Below are 27,057 nucleotides of genomic sequence, written 5' to 3'. Positions count from 1 at the left end.
AATTAAGGATTGACCTATCAGAATCAACTGGAAAGTTGTTCTTCATCACTTAGGCACAGATAGATCTACCCAGGTGGATCTATCTAGATCTACCTAGATCTACCAACAGAACAAATATTTTCCCAAGAAGTAAAAACTGGAATGGAAATGTGTATTCAGAAAAGCTGCCTGTGATGATTCTGACTTAAGCCTCTGTTGAGAACATCTGTGTGAAAAAATAGTGAGAAACAATAGTAAGAGAAAAAACCACTTGTGTCCCTATCTTGGGGTTCATTTTAATTAACGTCATCTTATCTGACCTTTTCTGCTTGTCCTAGACATACACTGGTTATTGCAAATAAGGGAAACCATGGGACCTATGTTTCTTTGGGCCAGGCTTACTTCACTTATTATAATTTTTTCCAAGTCTTTCCATTTCCTAACAAATGGGGCGATGCCATTCTTTCTGATGGAGGCATAGAATTCCACTGTGTATATATACCACATTTTCTTGATCCATTCACCTACTGAGGGGCATCTGTGTTGGTGCCATACCTTAGCTATGGTAAATAATGCAATAAACATAGTTGTGCTGGTAGCTTTAGTATGGTCTTGTTTGTGATCATTTGGGTAAATGCCCAAAGGTGGGATTGCTGGGTCATAGGGGAACTCTATGTGGAGTCTTTTGAGGAACCTCCATACTGCTTTCCAAAGTGGTTGAACAAGTTTATACTCCCACCAACAATGCAGTAGGGTTCCCTTTTGTCCACATCCCCTCCAGCATCTGTTATTAGAGTTCTTGATTCTAGCCATTATAATACTGGGGTAATGTGGTATCTCAATGTTGTTTTGATTTGCATTTCTTTTACGGCTAGAGAGGTTGAGCATTTCTTCATGTGTTTATTGGCCATCCTTCTTTCCTCTTCAGAGAAGTTTCCCTTTAAGTCTATTTAGCCCACTTATTTATTGGGCAGTTGTTTCTTTGAGGATTTGTTGTTGGAGGATTAAATTTTTTGAGTTCGAGTTATATTTTAGATATTAGACCCTTGTCCATTGTATGGCTAGTGAAGATCATCTCCCAATCCCTGGGCTTTCTACTGATCTTTCTAGTTATGTCCTTTGCCATGCAGAAGCTCTGCAATTTCATGTAATCCCATTTGTCCAACCTTTCTTTGATTTGTTGTATTTCTGGTTCTCTATTAAGAAATTTCCAAAGTGGATGAACAAGTTTACACTCCCACCAACAATGTACTAAGGTTCCCTTCTGTCCACATCCCCTCTAGCATCTTTTGTTATTAGAGTTCTTGATTATAGCCATTCTAACTGGGGTGAGATGGTATCTCAATGTTGTCTTGATTTACATTTCTTTTATGGCTAGAGAGGTTGAACATTTATTCATGTGTTTATTGGCCATCCTTCTTTCCTCTTCAGAGAAGTTTCTCTTTAAGTCTTTAGCCCACTTATTTATTGGGCAGTTGTTTCTTTGAGGATTTGTTGTTGGAGGATTAAATTTTTTGAGTTCGAGTTATATTTTAGATATTAGACCCTTGTCCATTGTATGGCTAGTGAAGATCATCTCCCAATCCCTGGGCTTTCTATTGATCTTTCTAGTTATGTCCTTTGCCATGCAGAAGCCCTGCAACTTCATGCAATCCCATTTGTCCAACCTTTCTTTGATTTGTTGTGTTTTTGGTTCTCTATTAAGAAAATTTCAGCCTGTGCCAAGGAGACCTAGGATTTCTCCTATTCCATCCTGTAATGTTTTCAGGGTGTATAGCCCCTGTTTTCAATGTATTTGATGTTGGTATAATTAAGGGAGGGAAAGGGAAAAAACAAATTGTTTAAATAGGGATACAGGTTGATCCATTGCAACAATGAGATGTACAAGACGCTATGTTGAAACAGGAACTTTACAATTTAGGCAGGATGGGGGTGGGGGTGAGGAGTGGGGGAGTGTAGTTGAGGAGATGGGAGGGCAGGGATGGTAGGGGAAAACAAAGGAGGAGGCGACAATGCTTGTTAAGAAATGTACTCAATATCTTGCCCATGTAATTGTAACCCCTCGGTACAGTATTTTCACAATAAAAAAAGAAGAAATACCTCCCAAAAGAAAAATATTAAAACTATGTTTTTCTTTAAAAAAAGAAATGTACTCATTACCTTGCTCATGTAACTGTAACCCTTCTGTACATTGTTTTCACAATAAAAAACTTATCTCAAAAAAAAAAAAGATAGACACACAAAGCGAAAAGCAGCTCCACACTCAGGAATTTCCAAGTATCTAAATAGGTGACTTCCAGTTGTCAATCTCTAAATACAGATGGAGTTGGTGGAGAGACAGCTTCATGACTTAAGCTTTGTAAGGAGCAGAGCTGAACAATGTGAGTCTAGTTCAGCAATATCAGACAGCAACAATACCAAGGACACATTAGAGGTGCTGTGTAACAGAGATCAACAAGAAAAGTGCCATAGCTCTGCTGCAGTGTGAATGGAATATATGACCTAGGGAAGATCAGGTTGGATGGCAAATTCACTAAGCCTGGGCCAGTGTAACAGAAAAGGGACTGATGGGAGCCCACTTATTCCCTCAGTTTCAGTGGTTCTCAATTCTGCTGTACTTGAGAATCTTCCAGATACCACTCAGATTTTTCAGGGTCGATACTCCTACCAAAACAAACAAATCATAATAAAGTTTCTCCTACTCTGTTTGCCACTTCACAAAAACTGCTGTTATTTAAATCTTGCTCTTCTAGCCCATGGATCCTAGAGAAATAACTTCTCGCTGCTGCCCTCTTTTTGCTTCTCTTCTTCACACCACCCCTAAGCAAGGAATCCTGCTAGCTCCCTTCCAAGCAGGTGCTTCTGCATCCTTGTGAGTGCTGCAAAGAAGCAATGATAGCAAAGAAGCTATCAGTGATGGATGATCAAGGAAACACAGTTGTCCCTCAGGATCTACAGTGGATTGGTTCCAAGACCCCTTGCAGATTCCAAAACTGAAAGATGCTCAGGTCCCTTCTGCATATGACGTACGTATATCTTCCACACACACATTAAACCATCTCTAGATTACTTAAGTTACCCAAAACAGCATATGTGTTGTCTAAATGCTTCTTGTACCCTACTTTAGGAAATAGTAACGAGTTACTATTTTTCCTAATATTCTTCCATTATTCTTCCGGATACTTCCCTTAATATTTTCCAACTGTAACATATTAAATCCACAGATGAAGAGCCCATAAATGATGGGAAATAGAGAAATTGTCAAATTCCTTTCAAAGTATATAAAAATATCAGATCCAAGTTCTGTCTTTTTACTACATAATGCTGACTCAAAACAATCTCTTAAATCAATAAATATTATTTTTAAAGAGCATATAGTTATAAGTTAGTCATTTCATGAGCTGAGTTTAATTTCAACTTTTTCTTATTCCTGGAAGAAAACCTATTCTTTTTATCTAATTCACAGTTACAAATGGCAGTAAAAACAGGGGGATGGGGGTGAGGAGGGGTGGGAGGGAGATGGGAAGGGATGGAAAGGGGAAACAAAGGAGGAGGCAACAGTGTTTGATAAGAAATGTACTCATTATCTTGCCCATGTAATTGTAACCCCTCTGTACAGTATTTTCACAATAAAAAAAGAAAGAAAGAAAGATGAAAAAAAGAAAGCCAAACTGGCAGGTTTTCCTGAGCAGGCAGGAGTTTTCTGGCTATCAACAGATCCCACTACACTTTGTCTGCAGACAAAAGGTAACCTTCAAAATGCTGAGTTAGCAAATTTCACTTCAAGGATGTTGGATGCCTTGTTCAATAAACAGCCCAGCCTCCTCTTTTATGAATGGAGGTCAGGATATGAATCTATAGACACTCTGACTCTCTCAGCCCTTTAAATCCAGGCATCCTTGAAATACACAACACTACAGAGATCAAGAACATTAGGAAGAGACCTGGATTTCCTCTAGAATCTAATGAGTGCCTAGAAGAACAAAAAGACCAATATCTTGTTTAACTTACTGTCATACTTTTTGAGGAACTAAAACGCTATGTATATAGACTTTGGGCTACTCTCCCACTGGGAGATGCAGATTGCCATGGCCTCTTAGCTGGTCATGAGTAGCAGTTTAAGCTTCTCTGTTTATGGAACAAGACCACTCACCAACTGAATTCATATGTTTATGAACTGAGACATCTAGAAGCTATTTTTTCATACAAAAGAAGATTGAAAAATTGATCAAGGATGTATAAGAGAAAGGGGAATCAAGGTAAAGAGGATATAGACACGTTAAATGGAGGGAAATTCTGTGGCCTACATCTTACCCCTTACATTTAGAAGCAGGTTTTCAGGATCAATGAGGACAGTGGTAAAATGGTGAAACAAAGGAAAAAGGGGAGCCAAGGCAGCAGCGATACTGACAAGATGCTATGTTGGAAATGATCTGTACAATCCAGGGGGAATGGAGGGAAGGAAAAGGGAGAAAAATGAGGGAGGGGGCTTAACAACTTGGATAAGAAATGTATGCACTATCTTACATAACTGTAGCCACTCTGTACAACAGCTTGACAATAAAAGTAAAATAAAAAAGACAATAAAATCATTATCAACAACAATAACAAAAAGAAGGCTAGCTGGGGCACACTTTTTTTGAGTACAAGCAGTGCTGGTTTGAGGTCTAAAGGCCCACATGATTGGCAGAACTGGGGAGAGACAGGCCCTCACTCTATCTACGTGAGTGTTTTGTGGGTTTGTGGAGCAGATCTGTCTTGCAGTACCACCCACTCAATAGACAGGTAGAGGCCTCATGAAATCTGACAGCCAATGTAATGCTAATCTTCCCTCAAGTAACCCAAGTTCACATACTCCTACGAAGAAACCTAAGAAGTTTAGGTGAAAAACTCTCAGAGATGTTCACTGCTGTTGGAACAGAAACAGAAAGCACTTTCTTTTTCATCTCCTTCCCACCTCTAGGACTACAGGGAAGGAAAGACTTTGCCAGGAATCTCTCACCCAAGAATGTCACATGGATACCGGTTCCCTCTCCAGGAAGCTGTGACACCTGTCTTTCCTGTGAAGACAGGTGGAGGCTTGCAGCAGGCTTTGGGGAAGACAGCAGGTTGTTGGCAAGGATTTTCTGCAGTTCTTTTCAACGGCTCTCATATTCAGGTGCTTTTGTGACCAGCTGCCAACTCAAGGCACTAATTAATTAAAGAGCTTTCCTTGCCAGGGATATTGGCCATTTTTGACATCTTGGTTGGACACTTGAACTCATGGAGACTTAGTACTGGAAGAGAAGCTCTGGCTTCACTACATTTGATCTCCCCATTGGGAAAAGCCAAGTGCCCAGAGTTGTGACAATCCTATTAAGTACCAGTTTCCTTTGCCAGAAAAACAGGGCACTCTTTTCTTTATCCGTCCCATGAGGAAAACTCCCACTGAGTCATTTACCGGGCTCTTTGCTTATCATACAGTTCCACACCAGCAGCATCATTTTTGATAGACATTTGTAGGCATTTCCACATGACTGCATGGTCTGTGGTTTTTAACGGAGATCATTAAATTTATGCTGTATCCCACACAGTGCAGGACAGAGCTTATGATCTCTTGTGATGGTATTTAAAATCCTAGCATGATGGAGAATTGCCAACATGAGCTTTTCATTCATTCCCATGGGGCACGCAAGTCTTTGAGATCAGCTTCCAGTCCCTGACTCAAAACACAAATGGTCCTCTGCCAGCAAATAGATAGTCTACTCAATAACAGAAAGCTGTGTTTAGACCCTGACCTTATGCAGATTTAGAATGGGTCAGGTAGAATAAATTAGTGGCTCTTCTGGGAGGGTTACTTACAACTGATTCCTTCCTACCATCATGTTAGTTTGCACATTTATCATAGAACTCACAGTTTCGTGATTTATTTATTCAGTTTTATACTGAGTTTATACTAAGTCATGAGCTCTTTTTTCACAGAATAGTAAAATTCTATGAGATAGGGGCTTTTCTATTGTATGGAATCCATTAGAGTGTGACCAAGATTTATTCAAGTATATAAACCTCAAATTGCCTCAAATATTCCAACAAAACTAAGCTCTCTGAGCTAAACATTTTAGTCATTATCTCATGAACTCAGTTGTAACAGACATTTGCTTATCTTTTATCCTCCAAAAACTCTTGAGCCCCTCAGTATGTATTAAATAATTAATAAATTGAGTCTAACATGAATTTGAATCATCTTCTCAGCCACGAACTAAGGATCTAAATAAATTTACTGTGTCTGAAATGATAGGATGGGGAGATAGAAACAATTTACAATAGAACCTAGTTACAACAGTACCTTGTTACTGGATACATTAAGTAAAGAGGAAAAGAGGAAAGGGAAGAGAAGGAAGGCTGGAAGAGAGATAAGAGAGAAAGCTAAAGAGAGAATAAACAAAGAGTGTAACAAGGAAAGAAAAAAGAAATGTATGCACTTATTGAGATGCACAGGCTAAGAAATATGGTTGCAAATATGTCTGGTGCTAGTTTACATTATTTAAAAGACCAGAAACATGCTCTTTCCACAACACAATTAACTTTTTATAGTCAAGCTATAATGATAGTAAAATTCTAAAAAAAAAAAAGTGAAAAAGAAAGAAGCCTACATATTTTTGTTAATCCTTAAAATAATGTATTCAAGCAGCTATAATCTGCATAAACACAAATAGTCTTCAGGTGTCAAGCTAAATTTGCCTAATCCGACACTTATCTCTGCTTGGGCTGAGTAGAAACATAAAACTTAAACCACCAATAGCAGGTTCCATAAAATCTTGGCAATAGATTCAGAAATGTCCCTGGTTCTAAGGGAAGGCATAACTGCAGGTTTCAAAGAAGTTTTAAACACATGAAGTGTTACAAAATCCACCTCTAAATCACCACACTTTTCTAATTAAACAGTTAAATTGGTAAATCTTTTGTGACTTCAAGGCACATACCTGAATCACTTACCTCTTTTATATTGTTACTATTGTTACTGACAAGATTAAGACAAGGCCTTGGGAAACACTGTCCAAACAGGATATCTTATTACTGGATGGCTTTGGGACAGTTAATTAACTTCTCAGTCTCCCTATTTCATCATCTAGAAATAGAGATGGTAACTGTACCTCATTAACTGTATAGTGAGAATAAAATGTATTAATCCTTATAGAGGGTATAGTATAGTGATTGGCACATCCTAGAACTTCAATGAATATTACATTTATTTAATCAATAAATGTTAATCTTTGCTTTCATCCAGCTACATTTGCTTCTTTACTCTTCCATATATACTGTAAGCACTTTGTGGTCTTAGATAGTTATAATGGTTGTGGCATGTGCCAGTGTAAAGCCCTTCTCCCAAAGAACTGTGTAAGTAACTGCCTCCACCCCTTGTTGACCAAATGACACCTTTTCAGCCTATGGCAGACAATCTTTCACCCACTACTCATGGTTACTTCACATTCTAAGACAACATGTAATGCATCCATTCTTTTACTACATATTGTCTGTATCTCTGACCAAAAGAACAAATTCCAAGATGGAAGAGACAAAAACTACATGATAATAAATGAATAACTAGAATTACTTCCATTGGCATCACTAATTTCTATCATAACAAGTAATACACCACAGAGTTTGAGAGTTAAGAATGGGTATGAAGGTCATCTCATCCCTAGACCAAATCCTTTAGTAAAAGGCCCTGAATTCAAGACACTATGTATGTTGACCCTGTCTCTACATCCTCTGCTGAAAAAGTTACAGGTCCAAGTGCACATCTACCTCATGTTCTGGCCACACAGTACAGCCACCAGCTCCTTAACCGAGCAGATCTGAGGCCACCACACACAGCTGCCTTATTGTGAGATCAGCTGAAGCAGTAATTTAGGAGATTATAGCAATCCACAAAGTGTACAATTAAAATAATAAAGAAAAACAATCAACATGAGAAGAGAGAAGAGGGAAAGATTGCGCTTGTCTATATAGCAAAGATCATTTATGTAAACAAAAGGCAAACACAAAGCTAAAATCAGAGGGTGCAATTAGCCCAATTGTAGAGTAACTTGGTTCCATTTTGAGCGACAATAGCCAGAGTGTTCATTCTTAATTAGGGTAAATTAAGTATTCTATCTACTCCACTGGTATCAAAAGATTTACAAGCCCATATAGTTATCCAATTATACATAGTCTTCTCCATTCTTGGTATTTTTTCTGTTTTTCACATCTCATGCACTTTGATATAGACAGGAAAATGAGCTATCTCTCTACATGCAACTCCAGCAGAGCACATTATACAAAATTAAAGGTGCATGTGTATGCCTTCATACTTGTATGCATGCTTATACTTCAGTCTCGATGATAAAAGCTTCTGGAAAACTATGAAAAGAAAATGGGTAAGGATGCAAGGATAAAGAGTTTCTCTAGAATCTGGGCAACTCAATAAGATAGTAACCTAAAAGAAAAACTCAGAATCACCACAGAAACACTATTTTCAGCTGAAGGTTGTAACAAGTTGAATCCAGCTAGCAATTAGGCAGGTGAAAAGTGTACAGGGTGGCATTTGCCCCCCCCCCATAGCATAAAGAAAAAAATACTACAATCATTAAATGCCCTTTTGTATGTCTAATTTGCCAAATTAGTTAGAGCTCTTTATTTCTGCTACCCCTTTAAATGATTTGGCAGTCTGGAATTGCTGTGACAAAAAAAAAAATCATGTTTTATTATAGCAGGTGCTCATGTGTGTGGGGGTTTGCTGCTAATTACCACTATCTCCCATGTATTCTGAAGTATGTACTACATGGGACCACAGACAGCAAAGGTCATATTCTTGAACTTGTTTCTATGCAGATGCAGTCATGAAAAATCACAGCTTGAAGGATATCAGAGCAACGTATTTTATGACATTTAACCTTAACTACCTTCCTTCTTATTAGCAGAGTTACTGCTGCAGACAATGAGTGTATCACACAATCCATGGGTCTAAATATGTGCTGTTCATTTTGAAGGAATAGTGAGAGTAAACAGCAGCTTCTAGTAGGTGCTGATGTGTTTGCTTCAGTGTGGGCAGTGGTATGGTGGTAAGGCCTCAGTTATAAAGATGCCTCAGCCCCCAAAAAAACACCAGGAAATGCTACTGATGTGATTCTGTTGCTATTTTTTTTACCACCTGGTATGATTAAAGTGCAGACTTAAGATTGCTACATATTATTCCATGTAAAATGATTCTGATTTATTCTTTTGATTCTTGCTTAGGATTAAAAAATACACAGAAACAGGTAATGCTTTTCATTTGATCATGAGACTGCTGCTTTCCACAACCAGTTCTAATCCTATAAACTGTTGGTGTGATCCTAGGGATATGTGTCCTTCCCTTTGCTAATGTCATTGTCATAAGCTTAAGAATAAAAATCCCTAGCCTAGGGATACCACATTAGAACACTATGGAAGAATTGCCAGTATCCACACTACTCAATTATCTCCATGGCTACTCCAGCAAAAGCAAGGAAGGCACATTCCCAGTAGTGCTTCCTCTCCTTCAAGCCAGGTCCTTCCTCCATTGAAATGTCTTTCAGTGAAGAGAAGAGCCCCCTCTATCCACAGTACTGACTCTTTTTGGCTAAGACCACAGTGATACCTACCCCAACATACCAAAAATGCTAACAATCAAAAGGGATTTGTACTTGATAAAGGGAATAGATCAATATTCATTTCAAGGAGAGAAACATAGTATTTTTTGTTTTGTATCTCTACGCAAGCAATAACAATGTGAATGCTCTATGTGCTGGCATAAAATATCCAAAGAGACCCTTTCTGTCCTTTCTTTTCTACCCCAAGCCTGCTTCCAGAGGCCTTCAGAGGAACACTTTACTATGCTAAAGTTATGGATTAGTAAGCATTATTAAATGTTTACTTTGTGCTCAAGAATTGTGACAGGTGCTAGAGATATAGAAAGATGTATTTACTCTACTATTAAGAAGATTTCATGCTTCATTTATGAAGAAATGCTTTGCTGCTACAAAGTTAGAATCTATAATAATACTGACCTAAAGTGTATAATTATTATGAATTCAAATTAAAAACGCACATGAATATATTTCTCCAATACAACTATAGTTTCCCAAATGTTGATGCTGGCCCAAATCTATTTGTGAACATTAAACATAAAAATAAAATCAGAATCAAAGCTATCAAGTCTCATTGTTTTCAGGAAGCACAGGAATGGAATAATAATGAATAATGAATCTCACAGAGGTACTCAGTAACTTAAGCAACACTGTAGAGCTGGTGGGTGATGGATCTGCAACTCCAGTCATAGACTAAGGCCCCAGGGCTTATACTTTTAGCCTAGCACCTTCCATGATCCTGTCACTCAGGAAGAGTGGGATGGGAAAAGGTAATTATATAAGCCAAAACCAGCCAGTGAGACTTGAAAGGAAAAAAATCCAGAATCAGTTTTCTTATCTGAAACATTACAAATGAGTGCTAGGGACCCTTTCTGTAATGGAGCAGTAACAGGAGAGGGAGGTAGCAAGAAATAGGGAAAGGATGAACAGGGGCAGGAAAGCTACTGTACCCTCTGTGTTCGGCCATGATGCAATCTTGCTTCTGACAAATCAATGGGCTGTGATGGCACATGTTGAAAAGGATAGGAATTTTGAAAATGTGCCTATGTTGTCCTATACCCAGAACCAGTGCTCTGCCCAAAATGAACCTTTGCTTCTTCCCAAAACTATTTTGAAAGTAAGCAGCATTTTAATTTACTTGAAATGGTACCATTGGCTGTGGCTTCTCCAGAACATGGGATGTGTCACTCCAGGGGGAGGGGTGCACTGAGAAATGTCCTCAGTGCTAACAGGGTTGACTTCATCTTTGTGCCCTTTCTCAGGGCATGGGAAGAAGGCTCTGTGACTTACAGCCTGGAAATTCTGCCAAGAGACTGGGAGTCATGGGAATGTGCCCAGTAAGCTTTGTGGAGGTCAACAAATGTCACCCAGGCATTTAGTCTTTAAATGAGGAACACAGATATAATAAAGTTCAAAGGACAGGGACCCAACCCTTAGTATGTACCTTAAACACCAATATCACTATCTCAGCCCATGTTTACTCAAGGACCTGCTCATCAACATTGAGGAAAAGCTTGAATCTTCCAATAGCTCATCATATTCTGTCTACTTAGTCAACTCTTCCAGAGAGAGAAGTACTTTGTCTATGGGAGGGAAGCATCACCAATGTCTATTAAAAATAAGTTTTACACCATGTCCTTTCTGGACACTTAGTACATCTTTAATCATGTGGAGAGGCCTAAGTCAAAACCCAAAACTAAATCAATCATATACTATAGCCAAAAAATAACCCACAAAATTATCATCAACAACAGGTAGATTTCCTTTAAGTTCCCACGTATTTTATTTTATATTTTTGGTGGCACTAGGATTTGAATTCAGAGATGTATGCTTGCCTGGCAGGCACTCTACCACTGAGCCACCCCTCTAGAATTCTTTCTAAAACAAATATTTTTACATCACAATGTTTTGTCTATTCTTTAAATTTTTTAACTAAACTAAACTATCTTTTAAGGTCATTTAATGGGTCAAGATGTCCGAATTGCAGGAAGCCATGGAAGAAGAGAAATAGAACCACCTCCTCCTTCTTGCCCCAAGCCAAATAATAACAACAACAACAGTAATAATTATAAGTTATATTATAAACCATAGAAATGGTAGGTGAATCTGTAAAACAAACTTCCAACCTAGGCTCCTAGTTTTATGACTAGTGATGGGGTTTCTGGAAGGGATTCCAGATTATTATCTGTAGATAGAAATTATGGCAGGATGAAGCAGGATGATTTGATACCAATTCAAGTAATTCATGAAATCGGTATCTCTGCACCTTTACCCATCCCTAGCTTCATGTATCCCTGACCCTTATCCCCATCTTCCACCCTCATTTTCTCTGGTCTATGGCCCTGATAGGAATCCCAAGAGAGAGAATAAACTTAGGGAAAGAATGAAGATTTTTCTCTTGAGCATCACTTTCAAATTTAAATGCTATGAGTTCAATAGCTCTGTGTCAGAATTTCCTTGCACAGAAAGTGCTAAGTCAAAATAAATCCAAACAAGAGATGTGAAAACATCAAGATATAAAGAGAGAAACACCAAAGAACATGAAATAAGTAGCATTAGACAGTGAGGCATACTTAAATATCATTCTCTGTGTTTATCAATCTGACACACTCTCTATGTACCAATTTCAATTAAATAGTATGGGACGGAAAGTTTGTGGAGGATACAGATGAGGTCTATCCTGCACAATCTCCTTATATTGGAGATATTTGATAAATAAATCTTAATAAATGAATGGATTCATGGGACTCCCCTAGCTTTTCGTAACTTTTTTATGTCTGAAAAAGAACAAGGTTCTTAAAACTCTACAGCATGGTGTTTGAGAGGAAGTTTTGTGGGAATCTGCCATCTTTGGCTAAAATAAACCTGTGAGTCTCCACAGCTATTGATTAACACCTTATTTTAGTGCTGAAAAAAACTTTGATAAGTAAGTCTTGAACACACACACACACACACACACACACACACACACACACATTCCTTAATTAACTCCTGTGGAAAGCAAAGAATTGCTAGTTAGAGTCCCAGAATGTTCTCACACTAATTGATATTCATGTATATAGTAAATCCATTCATTGAATAAGCATTCATGAATTCTCACTACCTGTGAAGTATTAGTGTTTACTGTTCTTAACAAAATCAGTCATTCTTCTGCTTTTTCCAAGAGCTAATAGTGTAGGGGGAAATTGGAACTATAAATAAGTATTTAAATTCCAGTGGGAGGGAGAATGTGGCAGTAAAACACTAAAAGCAATGGTTCTGCAGGGCGTCAGACTGCCTGGATTCACGTCCTGGCTCCAACTGAAATGTCCTCAAGCAAGTTCTTTATTGCCTCTAGGCCTCAATTTCCTTATCTATAAAATGGTAATGATATTACTTACCTAAATGGTTGTTATAAAAATGAAATGAAGTGATCCGCAGAAAGTACTTTTCACAGAGCGGGGGACATGGCAAATATATGACACATTACGTAATTATTGCTAGGTGTTGGACAATTTGAATATCCCTAGTCAAAAGCTCCTGAAATCCAAAATGTTCCAAAATCAGAAACATTCTGAGTACCAGTATGATCCTCCACTTGGCACTTCCACACCTGACATCATGCCATAGGTACAATCAAATGTGCTCCGAAATGATTGTATAAAATTATCTTAAGGTTATATGTTTATGATGTATAGGAAACATAAGAAAATTTCATGGCTAAATATCCCTCAGACACATATGTTTTAGATATATAAATATATATGTTTTAGGGATAAGATATATATATATTTTGCACAAGCATATATACATACTATATGTATATACACTATATCTATATATAGCATATGTGTGGTATTATATACTATACTATATATACTATGTATATATATAGGATATATATTACATATATTCTGCATATGTAAATATTCTCAAATTTAAAAAAGAATCTGAAATACAGTAGTACCAAGCATTTTGGATAAGGGATATGCATCTATACTAAGATTAAATGCAAGTGTTATGAACCCAGGAAGTAAAACCTCTAATCTTTTCTGTGAAAATCAAAGAATTAAAAAAGAATAAAGGGCCTCTCCATTGAATAATATAAGTTTTCTAGATATTTGAGGAAAAGGAAAACACTGACAGAGGAGAACGCTATACACAGGCACAAACAGTTCACATTTTGGAGGATTCTGTTTAAGACCTCCAAACTCCAATCATCTAGGGAGTAAAGAGAGAAAGCTGGAGAAAGTGGGAGGAACTTCCTGTGTTGAGTTGGGGCTGGAGATGATATGAATAGGAATGATCTCTCTGGGGAGTTGGGTTTATTATTAGCAAAACTGAAATACCTTGGATACTTTTTAAGTATCTAAGCACTTTAAGATATTTTAAGTATGATGTATTCATTGTCATTTTTAGATATAATTCTATTTTAGAGGTAAAAAGAGAAAAGTTGTTGTAAGGAAAGAGCAGGAAGGGAGTTGCTGCGATCTTTCCAAGAAGGGATAGGAAGGGAAAGGAGGAGATGGAGAGATTTCACAGACTTTTCAAATAGGAATTTATGGATCTGCCAGCTAAGTGGATAGGAAAAAGGGGAAAGTCGGGGTTTGGAGTAGTGAAGCCATTAACTGAGGTGTGAAATAAGAGAGGAATGTTCAGGATGTAGGAAAGATTTGTTTACATTTAGTTGTGGTCCGTGAGATACCAAAGTAGAAAAGCCCTCCAGTCCATCAGCAACAAAAACACTGTGCTCAGAAGACAGTTCATTAATGTTTTTTATGTTGGAAATGAACTTTATATTTTAATTGTCAAGGTGATATACAAAGGGGTTTCAGTTACATAAGTGAGATGATGAGTAATTTTTTGTCAACCTGATTACCCCTTCCTCAATTTTCTCCTACTTTCCTTCCCCCCAACCCCCACTCCAAGTTGTACAGATCATTTCCAACTTATTGTCTTGTGTATATCGCTGTTGCATTGGTTCCCTTCTTGTCCTTTGTCTCACCCTTCCATTGTTCCCCTTCCCTTCCCTAATTCAAATAACTGTATATACAATACCAAGGTACCAAAATTAATACAGTAACAACAGAGGATATACCATAGGGGGAAGAAGAGTTCATTATTAAAGACAGAGATTAAAGAACTTTTTTAAAAAAGATAGATCTCTCCCTTGAGGAAGATTTCTCAGACCTGTTTGTATCATATGAATGGTATCATCTATGCAAAATACCATGGAAAAATATCATGGATTTTTTTAAATCATAAAAATCATGGAATTGTAATCGCTTTGTACAACTACTGAATAGTAATTTTTTAATTGTTAAAACAGTGACCTTGATATCGATAATATATCAAAGTTCATTTAAATTTCTCTGTCTATAAAATAGAAAAAGATTTATGCAAGCAACTTGAAATGTTCTTTTTCTAATTATTCTACTCTATGTAAGAATAACATATGTTCATTACCTTACTCATGTAACTGTAACTCCTCTGTACAGCATTTTTACAATAAAAAACATAAAAAACAATAAAAAGAATAGCATATTGTATAGTATTGTATTGAATAGTATATTATAGACTGAAAGGGACTCAACACTGTTCTCTCCACCAAAGAAAAGGTAAATTGATCAGAACTATTTAATGATGTGGCTGAAATTTGGTTTTTCTTCTCTCATAATTCTTAACCACATAAATCCCTTCTTTCCTTCTTTGCCTCCTATTACAAAACAAAATGCGTCCTTCCATGCATCTATAGTTATTCCTAGGCTTTGACATCTAACGTTTTCAGTCTTTTCAATGACCTTACTACTCAGTGGGTATTTCTCCCCCTCTTTTCTTAGATCTTCATCTTTTCCCTACCTATTTTCTCTTTTCTAACAGCATTTAAACACACACAAATACACACACACACACACACACACACACACACACACACACACACACACACACACACACATACACACACACACACACACACACACACACAATGTCCCATCTAAGAAACACTTCTTTGGCCCTACAACCCTTTCACAACTCATCTCTCTTATTCCTCTAAAGACTGTATTTTACTCTATTTTCAACTACAGTTCTGTAACTAGTGGCTATCTCTTTGTTATTGTCTTAAGTATTTTTATTGAGTTGACTTCTGAGACATCACATTTTGCTGGCTTCTTCTATCCTCTATGGCTTGTTTCCTTCAGGCAATATCTGTTCCCAGATCCTATATATGAATGATGTGCAGTAATCCTGTATACTAACTGATTATAAACTTCCTGAGTGATCTCATCCATTTCCACTCTTGATTATTCCATGTATGTATATTCCTCCCACATCCACAGTCAGTCCAGAATGCTTTCCTGAATTATTAATCTATATACCCAGATGACTCTTGCTCATTCCCACCAGCACCACAACATTGACTAGTACCAATATGAATCTGCCTATTTGTGCCCTTTTTACCCTCTGCAAATAGTTCCTGTCTCAGTAATGAACATCAATATTATGCCAAATTTCTCATGTCAGAAATTCTTTCATATATCCAAATTACGATCACATCTTGCTGATTTTACCACTTAAATTTTTGCAACTTCCCATTGCCATTATCCTAATCTTGGCCACTACCATCTCCTGCTTAGATAGTAGTAGTAACTTTATAATTAGACTTCGCATCAAAAGTATTGTTTCTTATATTCTGTGGCAGCCAAGTAACCTTAAAGCAAAAATCACATCATCTTTTACACCCATACTTTTTTCAAATTCAAGCCCCTAAACTTTTTATTACCCCAGAAGAATAATTTTTTTTAATTTAATTTTATTTTATTTGTGAACATACTGTACAGAGGAGTTACAATTACGTGGGCAGGATAATGCATACATTTCTTACCAAGCATTGCACCCTCCTCCTTTGTTTACCCTTCACATCCCTTCCCAGCCTCCCCCCTCCCCCTCAATCCCAATCCTTCTCCTTCCCCCTCTTCCCCCCCCCCCGCACCGACATTGTAAAGCTCGTTTTGGACAAGACAACTTGTACTTCTCATTGTTGCAACAGGTCCACCTGTAGAAGAATAATTTTTATCACCCAAGAATAACCACACTGCGAGTTTTCCCTTATTTTCATTCACTACTTACCTTTTCCATTTCAAATTGTAATTACCACACACTCTGAACTTTTTACGGTTTCCCTACCTTACCTCGGGACATTGATGCTTTCTACTCTCCTGCTCCAACTAATCTCCTGCAACCAAACCTAATCAATTTTTTTGTTATGGTGGTTTTTTGTTTGTTTGTTTGGTCAGTCGGTTTGTGGGTTGGTTAGTTTGGGTTAGTTTGGGTTAGTTAGGTCTCAAGATTGTCCATGAACTCTCAAAATTCTTGCGTTAGCCTCCTATGTGATATGATGATAGGGATGAGCCATCATGCCCAGCCTCTCATTCGTTCTTTGTATCTCAGCTTGGCCATTGTTTCTTCTGTTCCTTTAGTTGGGAATATTATACTCCTGGTATGGTATCCTATAAGTTCCCAACTTAAATGTGATAGTATCTATCACAATTTGGTCAACATGTGTCTAATGAGTGCCTATAATCTCTGTGAGGGTAAAGAAAAGGCATGTATGACTTGGTCACAAGGTCTTTCTACATATGTCACACCAAAGATGCTCAGTGATTACATGATAACTGACTTGGATGAAAATCACAGTCTTCGAAACTGTTACCCTGATTCATGCATGGCATAGAACCGAGAGAGGTGGCATGTAAGTGAATACAAACTGTGTTTGTAACTTACTTGATTGACTAAAAAAAATGTTAAACATGAATAGGTGCACATGAATAGGAGCACATAAAATGGCCCGTATTAAATTCAAAAGATCATTTACAGAAATATAAAAGAGAATCATGAGCCATGTTTAAATAGAAGTTTGGGTAAAAATGTCCTAAGGAGATATACAAGGATTCAAACTTACAGGAACAAGACATGACTTAGAAATAGCCTAGCAAGGAAGTGGCACTGTGAGTCAAAAGGATAGAGCACAAGCCTTGAGCAAAGAAAGCTCTGAGACAGAGCCCAGGCCCTGAGTTCAAGCCCCATGACTGACCAAAAAAAAAGGAAAGAAAGAAAAGAAATAGAGTGGCAGCATCCAATGCTATTAGTAGACTGTTGGTGCTACATCTAAGAAAGACTGTAGCTTGCTCTCTCAATTAGCCTGTGCCTCCACTGTGTTTGTCATATACCAAGTGTGTGAACTAAGCTTGCCAAATGAAGAGACAGAAGTCCCATGATGCTCCATGCCAAATGGACTAGGTCTGGAAATTGATACAAAATTCCTGGCAATGATAGCAAAGACTAATCCCCTACCACAAAAGGTATCCTGACAACAGCAGCTAACTTAGCACTGAATATGTGTTGAGCCTTTCTGGTAAGCAGTTTACACACGTTCATTCGCAGATTACGTGAAGTAGGTACAGTTATACTTCCCATTTTATAGAGGATTAAAGGAAGAAACTAAAACCAACCCGATGTTGTTCAAGTAGTAAATGGAAAAACCAGGTTTCTAATCCAGACAACCAGATAACCACAGTCTATGCCCTTGGAAATCATCATATCCATGTCTTACTAGAAAGGAAAATCGTTTGCCTGGTATGAGATGGAGAAGAGATTCATCAGAAAGCACATTAACTGCCTTTGTTCTTAACTAACTAGGTAGAAACTTAATGGAGGCGGCTATTACTTTTACTTCAGGAAAGTAAATAGCATTCTAACTCTTCAGATAGTTTCACTAGGAAATAATTTTTTTCACCAAGTTTCCTATCGGTAGGATATTCCAGCAGAAGCTAGAGGCCTCTCTATAAATAACATCAAAGCCAGTTCCACACTGAGAAAAAGTTGAAGCTAGAGATACCCTACACTCTTTTTGTTCTCTAAGGTTTGTGATCCTAAAAATAATGTATAGTCCCCACTCTCAAGCAGCTTACAACTCAATGCTGAGATCTCAAATAGAGATTTAATAGACAACTTAAAACTGTTGAAATAATAAAATGGATGGTATTCAGAGCCATAGGCCCACACATGACCTTTAAGGATAAAAACCTGACTACCTACTTTCACATCAAGCAACATTAAAAAGGGAAACAACGTAATCGACAATGTCATGCTATCAAATCTTAAGAAATGCCAAGTAACTAATATATTAGGCACAGATCAACTCTTCATGCACCTGGTTTTCCATATCAATTGATAGTGTCAAAGAATTCATTTGAGTTGTTTGGACTGTGAAATCACTTTTTTTCCCTCCAGAAGGAGAAGATCTAGTTAAAGCTGAGATTAAAGAAGTGGATAAAAGTGACCCCTGGCCTTCGAGGTAGGGAATTTTTCACGCTGCTATAGCAGGCAGTCTGCAGACATGATCTATTACAGGGACATGTTCCATCAGATGCTAGTGAAGCTAATCCTTTTACAAAGCATGACAGCTTCACAAACTTGACTGTGGTGAATCCAAACCAGATTTCCATGCTATATGATCCGCTTGCAGAATATAAAGTTGTTGCATCATAGTACTGGGTTTAAGTTTATTCAACTTAAATACACAAATGAAGGAATAGAAACCTGAATTTCAGCTTACACAACATGCTCTGCATCCTCCTGATACGCATTGTGCAGAATGAAATTGCAGACAATTGTGAGGTAGCAATATATGGAACCAGAGCTTCTCTATCACTACATGATGTAGAACAACAGTGGGGTCTCTCACAGCCTTATAGTAAGCCATTTCCATTTCTTTCTCTAAAGAAAAAGGTTCATAATATGCCATTCATCCTCACTGATGCCATAGCAGCTATGGCATAGGTTTTCAGTTGGATGCCACCAATTCTGAAGTCTTTGGTCCCTTGATAGAATACTGGACTCGTGGATACTGACTTACCTTTTTGCAGTCAGCTAAGGGCTTCTCACCCGCCAATGTGCTGAAAATGGTGGTCTGCAAAATAGGAAGGTATCAACATATCAGAAACACCCAAGTATAATGATACTAGCCCTCCCTGTTCATTGACCTTCCCTGTATTTTTATATTCATTGCTTAGGATTTTAATAGGACTTCTCTTCACCATTCCCAAAGCCCAAGTTGGAATATTCATCACAGGCCAAAATCTACCACTGAGGAAAGGACTCTTATCTAGCTTTACTTCACAAACAAGGTAACTGGAGTGCAATTCAGTTAATTGCCATAGACCACACACCTTGGATATAGTTAGGTTAGAAATCAAAGCGAAGCAGTTTGACTTCAGAACCATCAACACATGATACTCCAACCTGAAGAGGTATGTGCAAAATGTTAGAATCAAATCTATGTCCCAAATCTTCCAAGTGACCCCCATGATGAGCCTTTAGCATGTAAGAGATTTGTGAATCTGCACAATAGTGCCAAAGTTTGCCATCTCCTTCCACTCAATCTACCCATGGTTGACTTCTTGCAGATTTGTGCATAGATTTGCTTGGACTGATAAATCATGCACAAGGTACTTTAGCATTCAAAGCTAGGTTAGTATTTACAATGTAGTTTTCTTTCTTTTAACTTTTAGATTATGCGGTGCATATACTTTGGTTGTCCATACAAATGGCAGTGAGATTTTTTTGTAAACTCTTGTTTTTCTTTCTGATATAGAGAGATAGAAAGATAAGTGGACAGATATAAATTTATAGATAGATAGGGATCTAGATATATTGAGTTTTATATATAGTTATATCACATTTCTGATGTAACCAATACTATGAAGAAAGTACCTAGTATCCAATATATATGCCTAGAAAGATATAATAACATGAGACAAAATAGTAGTGATTATCCCAAAACACCCTCTTGGAAGTTGTTGCTGGAAAGGCAGTTTCCCATCATAATAGCACTAAAAAGTGAAGCTCAGAAATAGAAGAGAGATGAAAAGACTTTTAAACGATGTGTAAAAATGCATGACTATTTGCCATATACCTATTGCCTGCTCGCCTGAATCAGGATTTTCCAACATCAGACTTATTAACATTTTGGATCAGATAACTCTTATTGCAGGGAAGTCAGGAGGCCTGCTATGCACCTTAGGATGTTTTGCAGCACCTCTGGTCTTCCTATAAGATGCTAATAATGCCATTCTGAACAACTCAATTGTGACAACCAAAAATGTCTCCAGACAGTACTACGTATTTCCTGGGTGCAAAATGGTCCAGCCCAGGAAACCTTTAGTTCTCCAATTGAAAACAGCGAGACTAACTTCTAAAGGAACTTGTTACCGGCATAACCCTGACTCCCTGGCTAAGGTAACTAAGTTGTCCCCAGGAACATAGAAGTCTTATAGCAGGAATTTATCTTCCCACTCCTGAATTCGAGTTTCAATCTTTATCTTAAACAGGAGTCAGAATCTAGGGAAGACCTAAATTTCAGATAGTGAAAACTCTACATCAAGAAACCATAACTCCATTTTAAGTAAGCTTAAGCTACATTCCTCACTGCCATACTAAAAAGAGTAAATTAAGGCATGTATCTAAGAATTCAGGAAATGATCTTCAAAATTAAACAGTGCCATCCAACTTTTGTAAATAGTCTCAGCTGACATACGAAATATGTTCCCAGGAGAAAGGAGAGTCAGAGGTTAGCAAAATTAGCTTCAACAACAAAAATTGCAAGTAACTCTAAATGTTGTGTTTGGAGAAAACAATCACTTGAGCCAAAGCACAAAGCACAGTGAAGTGTTACTACCTGGAATGAGAGCGAGAGAGAGAAGGGAAGCATGGATCCATGATAGTCTACAGCCTTAATTTGGCCATTTTCTAAAGGAATTTTATTTATACGGTTGGCCAGTCTCACTTCATTCTCTTCAAAAGACTTTAACTGGCATTCCAGTTTCCTAATTGCAGCTATTGTAAATGACTTTGGGTGGGCTTTCTGAACCTTCCAATAACATGTTCACGTTAATTACTGAAAATGAAAGACTCAAAACATCATGACTTACATAGGCTGTGACCTTCTTGATTATTGCATCAATATTTTTCTACTAAAGGGGAAACTCCTAATGAGTCACCTCTACCAAAGTTTGTGGGATACTATGTTTGTCACAAGCGCAAGCACAATGTCACATAGGCTTTTTGAAAGTCCTGACTTATAACCCTATTAGTGAGGTGATGGGCACATAGTAAAAAAATATTATACGTCAAAAGTTCTAGCAATTTTCCTAAATCATTTTAGAAAGATAAGGCACCGCTTTTAACCATTTATGTACTGATACCTGAAAACTCACTTGCAGGAGCTCTGGGGTTTTTTGTTTGTTTGTATGTTGCCAGTCCTGGGGCTTGAACTCTGGGCCTGGGCACTGTCCCTGAGCTTCTTTGGCTCAAGGCTAGCACTCTACACTTGAGCCACAGCACCACTTCCAGCTTTTTCTGTTTATGTGATACTGAGGAATCAAACCGAGGGCTTCAGGCATGCAAGGCAAACACTCTACCACTGAGACACATTTCTAGCCCCAGGAGTCCTGTTTTTAGCATAAGGCCTTGACTTACAGTAGACAGCTCATGTAAGATGCCATGGTATACAGCTCATTGCATGTGTAGGGGTCACACTATTGACAGGGGGGTCTTCGTAGCATGTCATTAGTCTCCAACACCTTAAAAAGAATGAATTCATCAGACGTTCTCCCAAAGGAGAATTTTGTACTTTTGGTTTTTGGTTTGCTGGCCTTGGGCTTGAACTCAGGGCCTAGGTACTGTCCCTGAACTTCTTTGCACTCTACTACATGAGCCATGGTGCCACTTCTGGCTGTTTCTGAGTAGTTTATTGGAGTTAAGAGTCTCACTGACTTTCCTGCCTGGGCTGGCTTTGAACCACAATGCTCAGATCTCAGCCTCCTGAGTAGCTAAGATTACAAGTGTGAGCCACTGGTACTCAGCTTGATATTTTTTTTAATAAATTCAAAATCAGATTTTGTAGCTTTTTGTTTTATTTATTTTATTGAAAAGGTGATGAGCAAGGGGTTACAGTTACATAAGTAAGGCAATAAGTACATTTGTTTTTAATCACTGTCACCCTATCCCTCATTATCTCCCACTTACCCCTCCCTATACTTCCCCCTCAAAGTGTAACGTTCATATCCCACATAGTGTCAAGTGAGTATCAATGCTGCTGTGGTTCATCCATTGTCCTGCTATTTCTGTGATTCCCTTTCCCTTCCACATATTGCATTGTCTATTATGCAAAACATGAGGTCCAAAAAACTAAGAGAAACAAAGAAAAAAATAAAACAATAGAGAAAAAAATGAATGACATACAGGGTTTAATGAGAACTTCTTGTTTCCATAAGTTGGAGTTCATGTTGATATGCTTCATTATATATAGTCCCACGCACTAAGCAGTTGGGTTATGAGAGCCCTTGTTAAGAATATTATATACAAAAAATATTATATACATATACTAGTTCTTACAAATGATCATGCAACCTACTTTTCTTTGGGTCTAGTTTTACTTCACTTAATAGAATTTTTTCCAAGTCTTTCCATTTCCTTATGAATGGAAAAATCATATTTTGATATGAGAAAATAATGAGGACTTAAGTCATAAGAACATTGAACGCTTACCTTAATAGGAAAAGATCTGAAGACATGAGTCATGAATTAGATTCCCTAAAAAATAAACTATGATATAGAAATTAGCATGCAAGAGGTTTATTATGGAGTTTTCTTGGGTCACAGTTTATTAAAGGAAAAAGAAGATGTAAGATGGAGTAGAGGAAAAAATTAAGGTGTTCTAAAGCTGGGACAGACTCATTCCAAGCTGGGAGGAGATGAAGAAACAGCCTAGAAAGAGCATGAACCAAGGCAACATGGCTTTTCAGCCAAAGGCAGTTTCATAAGAGAACCGAGAGCACACCTTATCAGTATCCTGGTAGCAGGGAGATGTGGAGAACATGAATTCCATCTAGCTAAAAGTTTGCTTGTCTTTTATGACAGTCAGAGAAGAAAGCAAATGGACCTCTTATTCAAGTTTAGGCCGAATACCTCTTTATGAACTTAAGTTGAATCACTGGCGTGGAGGTCTTGAATTCTTCACTATGAAATGAAAACATACATACTCATTCTCTTTTCAGTTATGAGATCTCTTGCTAATCTGAAGGAGGTAGCATTCTGTTAATTTTATCAGGCATATGATGAATATGTTGCCTACTTTTTTCCCTGTCCTCTGATGAGAAGACATTTGATTGAATAACATAGCTAGCTCTTAATCACCTACTGAAGTAGAATTTTACAGAAATATTAGGGTTCTCCACAAAACCAGAACTGATAGGACATATAGACAGATATTAGAGGAAGCATTATAGTGAATGGATCACACTGTTGAGGGTGAGAAGTTTAAACATATGCCATCTGAAGGCTGGTGAAAGAGGAAAGTTAGAGGTGCCTTGAATGTGAAGGCCAGAGACCCATACAGGTGAGCCCATGGTATAATTCAAAGTCTAAATTCAAAGGCCTAAGTTCCAGTGTCCAAAAGCTCAAGAACCAGGCTCTCTGATATCTGAAGGCAAGAGAAGATGGAGAGAGAGAATTATCCCATCTTCTACTTTTATTTTATTCTATTTGAGCCCTCCATGGATTATATGATTATGTTCACATTGGTAAGTCCAGACATTTGCTCAATCTTCTGATTCAGGGCATCTCCTTGCCCAGTTAGGTTGACTCATAAAATTGAACATCATAGTAGTTACTCTACAAAAAATATAACCCTCTAAAATGTCTTTACAGTTGGTTTTGAGACACAATCACAGTTAATTTTGAAGAGTTGGGTGGATAAGCTTGTCTTCTTAAAATAACATACACTGCCATTTTTAGAATTGTAAGAGGGCAACAACCTAGAAAGAAAAGTAACGTGGGATTTAAAAAGTAACCCTGGAAGTCTGGTCAGAGTCCATAAACGGAAGATGAGTACTTGATGGTCATCCAATTCAATCTGCACAATGAAACTGCCTGAAGATGAACTACATATTCAATTCTCACTCATAGAAATGCAAAGCTCTGAGAATAACACACATTCTAGCTTTTTTTTAAGGGATACCTTTTCCCTAAGAATTATTCCAATGTTGCTTATCCCCATGAAATTTTGCTTAGAAGAACAAACTGGAAATAGATTCTACCCCTACTATACCAATTTCTCCCATATAATGTCTATAGATATTTATATTTTCAAAAAACCAAACACTATGATACATGGTTAAATTGGAATAGCTTACATATTGGTTAATAAAAATTAAGGAGCTCAGTTTGCTATGAAATTTTATTCCAAATATCCTCTTTATGTACATGTATCTCTCTCTCTGTGTGTGTGTGTGTGTGTGTGTGTGTGTTTCACTCCTAGCCAGACACTACCAAACAGAGGCCAATTAGTTTTGATAAATGTCAAATACAACTGAAAGCTAAGAGCCGTTTAAAGGAATAATGCCCGAATAAAGTATTTCCATTTGATACCTCCAATTTGTACCTTGGCCACACCAGAAGATTTCTTACTCATGGGGAAATGTTAGGACTAGACCTATTTATGTTACTAACAATTTGGATGTCTCTAACGTTTAAATGGATAGGTCCCCAATGTGCATATTGTTTGGGTATTTTCTTAGGCAGTTTTATAGGCTCATATTTATGTTTTTTGACAAAGTATGAGTTTCCTTTTTTCTTCTTCCTGATTTAGTAGACTAGTAAGACATATATCCTGAAATAAGTGGTATGCCCTACAGACAGTGTGTGCATTCACATTTATTATTTAACTTCATAATTATAAAACATCAACCAAAGAAAAAAATTACACACCCAGATAAATGATAAAATTACAGTGTTTTCTTGTAGTCCATGAATACTGAAAATTTCAATTAGCCAAGTGAAAAGCCATTGAATGTGCTAGCAGGATTTATATCCCAGACTAATGACCATCATCTGCATCCTATTTAGTTAATGAAGGCTCAGAACACTTATGGATAATTAAGGGAAAGCTGATGGGAGGAAATTTGAACCATGGAAACACCAAATCTATTTATGTCTGCATTTAAAACTAAACATACCTAATAGTTCATTCAATCAAAGCATAATATCCTGTTCATCTGGGATAAGATAGATGCTCATGTTATGTAGCAGGCTTAGCTCCTCACATTGAAAACACATTCCACTTTCATTCATTCAATATTGTTGTTCAGTATTAAACAACTTCCATATGTGTCTGGCCTCATGGATCAACATGAGAACATCCTAATCTCCCAACTGTTCTTCCCACCACTTTCCTCCTCCACCTTAAATTCAATATGTAGCTCTAGTTCTCACTTTACCCAGGTAACTATGGTCCCCTGTGCATCAGGACAGACACAGCATGGTGGAAATATAGACATATGAGGAAATATAGACATGTAATAGTTACCTGACCAAACACCTCAGAGATAGATACACACTCATGAATAGATCAGTGTTCAGGAGAGCAAGGCTAAGCATATTACCAAAAACTTAATGTTTGGGAGTAACTAGAACAGAAATTACACTACTGCATTTTGGTAAATACTTTACCAGTTATCTCATTCACTGTTACTATCCTACTGAGGTAGGAAGTACCCCACCATACTGCCTAACTGTGGTTAGCAGAGGTGATGCTTCAAGGATATGCAAACTTAGGATCTATGGTCCTGCTGAAAATGGCACATAGTGCATGTAGACATGCTGAGAAAAGTCAACTAATGGTGACATCTCAGTGCCAAGCGTATATATTTGTGTTTCAGAAGCCCTTCTACATCATAAAGGAAGTCTGGGTTATCAGCAAAATTAGAGCCTGCACTTACTAGTTAGACATAATGTTGTCCACGGAGCTCAAACTTTAGTCTTATGATAATCAGCTAGAGAACTTCTCAAATTCAAATTTCTAGGCCCAATCCCAGAGGTTCTGATTTAGAAAGGATTGGACAGGGCCCAAGAATTTCATTTCTATTATATTCCCAGGTAAGGTTGATTCTCCTGGTCCAGGAACCTTACTTTGAAAATCAGCAGCTATAGCCAAAGAAATTTAACATCTATGATAACTATGACTTTTGTATTTCACCAAGAAGAAAATTTTCTGGAATATCTGAACCTGCTTTTAATTGGTGACAATACTAATAGCTTCTAACATTTACATAAAATATCTAATTTCTAAAGCCTCTTGTCATACTTTCTTAAACTCAGACTTGTAAACAAATCAATGACCTAGTCCTTAATCTCATCTTAGGACACTAAGAAACAGAGAGCTTGACTTGCCCAAGTTTTCTTAACTAATATTTGAGGCAGGACTCAGGACATTGGTCTTTTTTTTTGTTGTTGTTGGTGGTGGTGGTGTTGGTCATGGGGCTTGAACTCTGGGCCTGAGCGCTGTCCCTCAGCTCTTCAGCTCAAAGCTAGCGCTCTATCACTTGAGCTACAGCACCACTTCCAGTTTTCT

General features: G+C 37.6%; 1 protein-coding gene across 2 annotated transcripts in view; it reads right to left on the bottom strand.

The window, feature by feature from the left end:
- Rasgef1b (RasGEF domain family member 1B) overlaps positions 1-27,057 on the bottom strand; it is a 564,489-nt gene that overhangs the window by 333,299 nt on the left and 204,133 nt on the right. For both annotated transcript variants that reach the window (XM_070012940.1, XM_070012941.1), the window contains exon 3: positions 19,504-19,557. In XM_070012940.1, the coding sequence (XP_069869041.1) occupies positions 19,504-19,557 (54 nt within the window). The remainder of the gene's footprint in view (positions 1-19,503; positions 19,558-27,057) is intronic.

This window comes from Dipodomys merriami, unplaced genomic scaffold (genome assembly GCF_024711535.1).
Source record: "Dipodomys merriami isolate MVZ:Mamm:240054 unplaced genomic scaffold, mDipMer1.0.p SCAF_9, whole genome shotgun sequence".
Taxonomy (NCBI): Eukaryota; Metazoa; Chordata; class Mammalia; order Rodentia; family Heteromyidae; genus Dipodomys; species Dipodomys merriami.
Note: the sequence above shows the minus strand (reverse complement) of the source record. Positions and strands in the feature narration are given on the sequence as shown.